Source organism: Cebus imitator, unplaced genomic scaffold, assembly GCF_001604975.1.
Source record: "Cebus imitator isolate Cc_AM_T3 unplaced genomic scaffold, Cebus_imitator-1.0 Scaffold213, whole genome shotgun sequence".
In the NCBI taxonomy this organism is placed as follows: domain Eukaryota; kingdom Metazoa; phylum Chordata; class Mammalia; order Primates; family Cebidae; genus Cebus; species Cebus imitator.
Genome location: NW_016107528.1, coordinates 1,048,847 through 1,058,328, shown reverse-complemented (window position 1 = coordinate 1,058,328; position 9,482 = coordinate 1,048,847). Strand labels below are relative to the sequence as shown.

General features: G+C 40.0%; 1 protein-coding gene and 1 non-coding gene across 2 annotated transcripts in view; one reads left to right on the top strand and one right to left on the bottom strand.

Moving 5' to 3' along the window:
* The window catches only part of ANKRD55 (ankyrin repeat domain 55), a 131,363-nt gene extending 126,943 nt beyond the window's left edge, over positions 1-4,420 (top strand). Inside the window, exons 11-12 of the mRNA XM_017548687.2 lie at positions 1,320-1,412; positions 3,803-4,420. Coding sequence (XP_017404176.1) covers positions 1,320-1,412; positions 3,803-3,924 — 215 coding nt within the window. The 3' untranslated portion in view covers positions 3,925-4,420. The remainder of the gene's footprint in view (positions 1-1,319; positions 1,413-3,802) is intronic.
* A 4,921-nt stretch (positions 4,421-9,341) lies between these two features.
* LOC119474126 lies at positions 9,342-9,482 on the bottom strand. The gene has a single exon (XR_005203418.1). It is a non-coding gene; the product is annotated as a U4 spliceosomal RNA (small nuclear RNA).

Below are 9,482 nucleotides of genomic sequence, written 5' to 3'. Positions count from 1 at the left end.
TTTTTTGAGACGAAGTCTTGCTCTGTCACCAGGCTGGAGTGCAGTGGCATGATCTTGGCTCACTGTAACCTTCACCTCCTAGGTTCAAGTGATTCCCCTTCCTCAACCTCCTGAGTAGCTGGGACTGTAGGCACTCGCCACCACGCCCAGCTAATTTTTTGTATTTTAGTAGAGACGGGGTTTCACCATGTTGGCCAGGATGGTCTCAATCTCTTGACCTTGTGATCCACCCACCTCAGCCTCCCAAAGTGCTGGGATTACAGGCGTGAACCACCGCGCCTGGCCACATCCATCTCTTAAAGTCAGTAGTACATTGATCAATGTTTAACAGCTGGCTTTCCAGGAGAAAAATTTGGGCTTGCCGATTTTTCACAGTGTAAATACATCCACCATGGCCGATTTCAAGACACTAGTGTGATGTCAAACAGTTCACAAAATTTCTGAAAATGTAACCATCAGCTCTCAAGAGCTGGCTCACATGATCCACGAACACATCATTGCTTTCTGTCCAAGTTAGAGAATAGATTTCCCAAGTGCTTCCTTTCACCCCATTCCGTCTTCCAGATCAATGATTCTCCATCTTGGCTGCACATTTGAATCAGCTGGGAGCTGATAAACATCTGACACCGCACCCCACGTCCAGACATTCTGATCTAATAATCTAGGATGTGGCTAGGACAGCAGTATTTTTTCTGACTTCTTAGATAATTCCTGTGTGCAGCCAGGATTGCGAAACACTCCGTCTCTACTAAAAATACAAAATTAAAAAAATTAGCCAGGCATGGTGGCAGGTGCCTGTAATCGCAGCTACTTGGGAGGCTGAGGTGAGAGAATTGCATGAATCCAGGAGGCAGAAGTTGCAGTGAGCCAAAATAATTCCATTGCACTCCAGCCTGGGAGACAGTGCAAGACTCTGTCTCAAAAAAAAAAAAAAAAAAAGAAAAGAAAATAGTCTACTCAACACCTACTCATTTCATCAAAGATTTGATAAACATATGATAAAATATGCCATATCTATATTATTTTCTTTTTCTTTTAACTTTAACTTTTATGGGGTGAGTAACCAACTGTGCCTCTTTATAAAATTTTATTTAAACTAGTTCATGCAAGAAATGATTTCTAGTACTTTCTTCCATCATTTAAACAGTGACTGGTATATATATAACAGAAATGCAATAAAGTGTAGCCATTATTGTTTTCATTGTTATTGTTACCACTTAGTGGCCTGTAAGAACTTTGATGATTCTCTTATCCATTGCATTTTGTAATTTGTACTTGGTTGAGACTCAAGTAATTGATGCAAATATGTTTATCTTCAGGACAAAATTTTCAGCGTCTTTCCCCAAACAGACAAAAAATCAGGGACCTTCCTTTCACTCGGAACAACCTAGCTCCCCTACCAGATCAAAAATGTAAGTATTATGAACCTTCCTCAGCTTCCTTTGCAAGTGTTAACACATCAGACATAGCTAAATGTTATTTCAGTTTACTTTCATTTTTCTTTTTTTTTTCTGTTTTTGTTTGTTTGTTTGTTTGTTTTTTGGAGATGGAGTCTTGCTCTGTTGCCCAGGCTAGAGTGCAGTGGCACTATCTTGGCTCACTGCGACTTCTACCTCTCAGGTTCAAGCAATTCTCCTGCCTCCTCCCAAGTAGCTGAGACTACAGCCATGTGCTACCATGCCCGACTAATTTTGTATTTTTAGTAGAGACAGGGTTTTACCATGGTGGCCAGGCTAGTTTCAAGCTCCTGACCTCAAGTAATCTGCCTGCCTCAGCCTCCCAGAGTGCTGGGATTACAGGCATGAGCCACCACACCTGGCCCTACTTTCATTTTTCAAGGGAACATCAAGTGCCAACACTTATAAATTACAGGAAAACAGAGATCATCTTTAAAGCTTTTTTTAAATGCTTATTTAAAAAAAAAAAAAAAAAAGAATACTCCCTCCCTTCAGGAATTTTTGTGTTTTAACTATTGAAACAATAACCATTTATTTTGATAGGTATTATTTAATGTCTTTAAGAAGGTGCTTTAAAAGTTATCTCTTAAGACTGGCCTCGTGGGCCGGTCACAGTGGCTCACGCCTGTAATCCCAGCACTTTGGGAGGCCAAGGCGGGTGGATCATGAGGTCAGGAGATCAAGACCATCCTGGCTAACACGGTGAAACCCCATCTTAAAAAAAAAGAAAAAAGACTGGCCTCCTGACTTCAGTTTCCTTGCTATACTGGACAGATAGAAATGTGCATCATCTCTGTATTCACAGTCCAGGCATTCCTAAGCAGAAAAAAAAATTCTGTTCATCAGGATTACTTTTGGTATTATTGATTTATTTTGTAATATTTCATACAAAAAAAAAAAACTCTCCTAATATAAAATATTAAGATACTCTGTTGGGCCAGTGATCTTCAAACCTGAGTGTGCCTAAGTATTACCTGGGGTGTTTGTTGTGAAGTAGATTCCTGGGTCCTCCACCCAGAGATTCTGAGTTTGAATATTCTCATATCTATACTCTAAAGCATAATAATAATAAAACTGAAGCAAATTTTATTATTCCCTTTATAGAACCAGGAACAAAACTACAGGACACTGAGTTTACTGCCTCATGAAATAAACCATACTTACTGGATTCTAATTTCTTTTCTTTTTTTCTTCCAATTGCACCCCACCTCATTTACACACACACACACACACACACACACACACAGCCCCTCCACATCCTCTTAAGTGCAGGTTAAATGATTTAGGAGCTGTCCTATTGCAGACAAGATTCTCAACCTTTCTGTACTTTAGTTCCCTCACTGTCTATAGCAATAGTGCCATCCTAATAAGATTTATGGGAGTACTAAATGAGATAACATAGTAAAACACTTGGCACACTGTTTGCCCAGTATGTCTTTCTCCCCCAGGCTAGGAGTTGAAGGAGACAAACCAAGAGCTCTAGAACTCTTTAGGTAAAAACAATGAACTATAGGGCCTAAGTACAAGTATATCTTTTGGCAGATAAGAAAACTAAAGGTAGAGGGATATGTCCAAGGTCACACAGAGAGTTAGTGGTGGAAGCCAAGACCTCTTCCTTGACAGATCAGTTCCTCTGCCCTTTACAGATTTGTGTAAAGTGAACATTTTGGATGGTGTTAATTCTAACATTGAGTGAAATTCAAGCTCAAATCTGTCTTTAAGCCACAAAAACTTCTAGTTAAGGAAAGAGTTGCTCAGTCTTGAATCCTGATGGGGCTTGGAGAAGCCAAAGAGAGGTTTTCTTTGGCAGGTCCCAGGAGCTTTGCTTTTCACAGTTAAGTTTCAGGAGAGAAGGAAAGATAAAGCTCCTTGATCAACTTAGCTCGACAAAAAAAAAAAAAAAAAAAAAAGGAAGGGCATACAGTGCTTTTCCTAAAAGAAACCTAAGAGCCTTTTGAGGTTTGCCTAAAAAGCACAGTACAAATGTCTTGGGGCTTCTTTAGAGCCTTGTGAGCAGTTGTTGACCATCAACAGCTACTCCACCCCCAAGGAAGAGCTCTTCCAGGCATGCACAGCCCAGTCATGTTTGATCAAACTTAGCACAGTCCTGTATCAGTCTTAGGACAGTCTTGTACGTGTGCATATTTGAAATCCCAGACTTCATGCGGCAAGTCTGAACAGATGTAGATACAAGATATGCATACACACCTTCCCTCTGCAGTCTAGCTCTCACCAGGACACTTTTTAGAAATGCCTCCACTCCTAAAACACAACACAATTCTCCTGCCACTTTCCTGTGAGAGAAGCAAATCTTGAAAGTCTCTCATTCTATTCTTTCTCCCCAGTTCTATCTGGAGAACCTCTGCGGACAAACCGAGTGCTTCCTGCTATTCCAAGTCAACGAAGACACAGCACCGCAGCAGAAGAGAGTGAACATTCTACCAACCCCACCAATGATGAAAATTAACTGTGGGCCGCTCGCTGCAGAAATGTACATGAATATATATTTTCAACTCTCAAAGGACAAGATTACTCTAGTTTGTAAGAACAAAGACCAATTTAGTAAGCTGCATTCTATAAGCCATCAGTTTTATAACTTGAAATAATTATTTGTTTCGAATAAAGATACTTCCTAAATAAGCACTTAGAATCTTTGGGTGTGCATATAAGACTGTGAGTTTCTGTGACTTCGACATGCCAAAATTAAAAGACAAAATATGTTATCAGTAGAGAAACAGCTATGTTTGGTTTTATTTGTGGCATGTGTGCTGTTTTTTGTTACTGTTCTTTGCTTGTTTTTTTTTTTTTTTTTTTAATGATTTTGGGGAAAAAATTGTATACTTTGCTGAATAAAAGCAAAAAAGAAAAAACAAAAACACATCCCAGGCATGTTCTTCACATTTATTGTCATTCTACCTTGAACTAATGAAACATACTTAAAAATAAATTCCCACGATCAGTCATAGTTTACAGCTTTTAAATGTAAAATCTTCTGCAAAACATTTTTTTAACATTGTCAGTTCCTGGCTACAGCCCAAGTCACTTGACAATGTTTATCTCTCTTCGTTATTTGATTTTTGCATATATCGTCATTTTCAGATATGTTTGATTGTGCCAACAGGGAGACGGTCATGTGAGTTGGAAAGATCTACGTACTGGCCCAACAGAGTTGAATAGGCAGTTCTCACACATTCCTCAAATACTCTACGTATTTAACTATTTTTCTGTTTCAAAATAATGGTCTCTTGCTTACTCAAGACCTTCACAAACTTAAGACTTAGCAAAGTTTTGAAAGACTCCTACTAACTGCAGATCTTTCTAAGATAATTATGTGTTGTTTGGATTGATTTGGGCTAGAGGTCTGTATAAAGTTCAAGGCTTAGCCACATAAGATGACGGCCACTCCATGTTATTTGGGAGCCTAGATGTTATTTTGTAAATAAGTACCTGTATAACAGTCACCACTTTATATTAGTAGTATTTGTTTAAAGCGGTTAGACTCTACCATTAACTAGATGGAAGCTCACCTGGGGCCAAATCACAATCCTTTGGCTTTGCACTTCTAGAAATTTAAACAATGCCTAGCCCACAGTAGGCACACTCTATCATTTCATTCTTTTCAGGAAGGAAGGAAGTAGAGAGGCAGAGAGGGAGTTGGCAAGGAAGGGGGATGTAGAAAGCAATCATAAAAGATGTCATTAGTCCTCAATGTCTTTTCGACAATTATAGTTGTATGAATCAGAGATAGTAAAGGAGAAAGTGAATGCATCAACCTTCCATGCGGGGCAGTAGCTAGAGGGAGAGAAAGTCCTGTTAGCAAGAGAAGGGATCTCAGGACATAGCTTCTGAAGAATTTTCCTTTTATGTTGTTTTGTTTTGTTTGTGGGCTGTTCTCATCTTTGAAGAGTCATTCTTTAAGCATCAACCTGTTCAGTTGTTTGGCCTCAGACTGTAAAGTTCAGCTGTGTCACAGGCTACTTCTGAATCTGTGTCCATCCACAAGTAGATACCTGGCCCTCCATGGCCTGCATCAGTCAGGGTAGTCTAGCTTCTATTTTAACAACAAACAACCCCCAGATCTCACTGGCTGACAATTTGTTTCTTATTCACAATACATGTCTCACACCAGCCGGCAGAGTTGGCTAATGTAGATTCCATCTCAGTATGTTCTTCTTCGGTGACCAACGCAGAGGAAATGAGAGGTGAGTCTCATTATTTACTCTCACATTTCATTTGCCAAGTCAAATTATGTGGATATGCCTAGCTTCATAGAAGTAGAGAAGTGTATTCCTTCCAGGTGTCTGGAAAGAGGAGAATTGGAATCTTTAAAAATTATCCAAGACTCAACTGTGATTGAAAGAAAAAAAAAAAGTAAAAATTATCCCAGATTACCATACTATCCAAAGCTCAGGACTTGAGTGACCATTTAAAGACACCTCTCTAGGCCAGGCTCGGTGACTCATGCCTGTAATCCCAGCACTTTGGTAGGCTGAGGTGGGTGGACCATTTAGGTCAGGAATTCGAGACCAGCCTGGCCAACATGGTGAAACCCTATCTCATCTCTACTAAAAACACAAAAATTAACAGGGCGTGGTGGCAGGTGCCTATAGTCCCAACTACTTGAGAGGCTGAGGCAGGAGAATCATTTGAACTCTGGAGGCGGAGGTTGCAGTGAACAGAGATCGCACCACTGCACTCCAGCCTGGGCAACAGAGCAAGACTGTGTCTCAAAAAAATAAAAAATAAAAATAATGAAGACACCTCTCCACTAGGTAGATAACTAAGAAGTCAAAATAATTTAAGGAAAAAAATATACAGCTATGGAAAAGCCACCATCCCTAACATCTGCACTTACTTATACACCCATATGCACACAGAATCTTCGGAGCCTCACTCTGTCACCAGGCTGGAGTACAATGGTGCAATCTTGGCTCACTGCAACCTCCATCTCCTGCGTGCAAGCGATTTTCCTGCCTCAGCCTCCTGAGTAGCTGTGATTACAGGAGTGTTTTTTTAGTGGAGACGGGGCTTGTTTTTGTTTTTTTAGTGGAGACGGGGTTTCACCATGTTGGCTGGAGTAGTCTCGATCTCTTGCCTTTGTGATCCGCCTGCCTCAGCCTCCCAAAGAGCTGGGATTACAGGCGTGAGCCACCACGCCCGGCCAGAATTTTCTAATGTTGGGCCTTTCCATCTAATTTGATTTAGGAATTTGTTGTTAGCCATGAGCAAATATGCCGCTCACTACCATCTCTGTAAATAAAGTAGTTGTCCCTTTGACACCAGGTAAAGTTGCTTATTTAGGGTAGATCCAGCCTTGGCCAATATTTTACTGATCAAATCAGATGCTAAGTATTTACCAATGAGTGCCTAACTCAAAAATTTCAAAGAACTTTTTATTCTAAAATGCTCTTATTTTACCTTACATTACCCATTTATTTTACTTTATAATAGCCTTCATTGCTAAATATACATGACTTATTTACATACATAAAAATCATAACTTTACATACATTATCTCATTTGGATCATTACCGTAACTTATAAGATAGGCCCTGTTACTCCCCAATACAGGCAAGTAATCCAAGGCAGAGAGAGAAATTAAGCAATTTGCCCAAAATCACACAGCTATATAAGTGGCAGAATAGTGATTAGAAGCGAGATCTCATAGCTCGGCAAGGTGGCTCACACCTGTAATCCCAGCACTGTGGGAGGCCGAGGTGGGAGGATCACCTGAGATCAGGCGTTCAAGACCAGGCTGGCCAACATGGCGAAACCTCGCCTCTACTAAAAGTGCAAAAATTAGCACATGCCTGTAATCCTGGCTACTCAGGAGGCTGAGGCATGCCTGTAATCCCAGCTACTCTGGAGGTTGCGGTGAGCCAAGGTCATACCATTGCACTAGAGCCTGGGTGGCAGAGCAAGATTTCATCTCAAAAAAAAAAAAAAAAAAAAATGAGGTCTCTCTAGTCCCATAGTCCACATAGATAATCCCCAAACCATCATTTTCCTGTTCCAGAAAAATCATTCAAATTTAATAGTGTGGCATACCCCGGGCAAAGCCTTCTTTCTGAATTTATTCATTGAGCCAGTACATCTATACAGGCAATTTGTGGAAAGTGCCCACCAACTCAGTACTTTGTGCTAAACCAGTTAGAGTTGTTGGAAGTTAGGGTTGTTAATTTTTTTTTTTTTTTTCATTTTTCTTGGTTCCCTTTGGCAATCACCTGGTTTCACACAGGTGTTATTTCTTCCAGTAAACACTGAATTCCATGTTCTCATCTTCCTGGAATTAAGCCAATATAAATAAATTGCTGTGGCTCCAGCTTATTAGCCTTTTCAGCTCTACCAGAGCAGAACTCGGCACTCAATCTCATTTCAGAAAACTCCACCATGCTGAGAAATATGCACATGCTCCTCAACTTGTGATGGAGTTATGTCCCAATAAACCCATTGTAAGCTGAAAATATTGTTGTCAATTTATTTTTTATTTTTTTTATTTTTTGGGACAGGTCTCACTTTGTCACCAGGCTGGAGTGCAGTGGTGTGATCATGGCTCATTACAGCAACTTCCCAGGCTCAAGTGATTCCCCAACCTCAGCCTCCCAAGTAGGTAGCTGGGACTACAGGTGTGTACCACTACACCTGGCTACTTTTTTACATTTTTAGTAGCAATGAGGTGTTTTTTTTGTTGTTGTTGTTTTGTTTGTTTGTTTGTTTGTTTTTGAGACGGGGTTTCACTCTTGTTACCCAGGATGGAGTGCAATGGCGCGATCTCGGCTCACCGCAACCTCCGCTTCCTGGTTTCAGGCAATTCTCCTGCCTCAGCCTCCTGAGTGGCTGGAATTATAGGCACACGCCACCATGCCCAGCTAATGTTTTGTATTTTTAGTAGAGACAGGGTTTCACCATGTTGACCAGGATGGTCTCGATCTCTTGACCTCGTGATCCACCCGCCTCTGTCTCCCAAAGTGCTGGGATTACAGGCGTGAGCCACCGCACCCGGCGCGATAAGGTTTTACCATGTTGCCCAGGCTGGTCTTAAACTCCTAGGCTCAAGCAATCCTCATTCCTCGGCCTCCCAAAGTGCCGGGATTACAAGCATGAGCCACCATGCCTGGTCCAAAAATATATTTAACACACTTTACCTACGAAACATCATAGCTTATCCTAGTCTAACTTTAATGTGCTCAGAACACTTGTAATAGCCTACAGCTGAACAAAATTATCTAACACAAAGCCTACGTTATAACAAAGTGTTGAATATCTCATGTAATTTATTAATACTATACTGAAAGTGAAAAACAGAATGGTTATATGGGTCCTCGAAGTACAGTTTCTACTGAATGTGTATTGTTTTCATGTCATCGTAAAGTTGAAAAATCATAAGTTGAATGATCATAAGTGAAGGACTGTCTGTAATGCCTTCCAGAAAGATAATCATAACCATTAATTTTACTTTTTCCTCTACTTTTTGAAATTTACAAATGCATATCTCTAAGCACACACATCCTGGCATTTTAAAGGTAATCTTTTGAAAATAACCTTTTGGAATCCCCCGTAGGTTTAAATGGGGCAACTAAGAAGGAATATATTTTACCTTAGCATAAAATATAATGCCCAAGTCAAGACTTAAATTAATAAAGAAACATGAGAGCACCTCTCACATGTAGTAGTGAGACTCTCTGATGGTCTTTGAGGGAAAAATAATATTTCGAAATCAGAAAATTTTGTTAGAATCACACATTTTCTAGACATTAACAAAGAAATGTAAGTACTAATGGACGAAGACTATCAACAAACTGTATGTTTCAATAGAAATTACAGTCTTTCTTTTTTTTTAATTATTTTTTCTGTTTTTTTTTTGTTTTTTTTTTCTATAATCAGTCTCTGTAGAGACTGTCAAAAATTGCCAATGCCGACTATATTGCAAGTCATCACAGCAGGGTTTTGGGAAAAGTTTTCAATTCGCAATGATCGCACCTTAGATAAACCTCATTGGCTATGATACCACTACTGCGCAAAGCT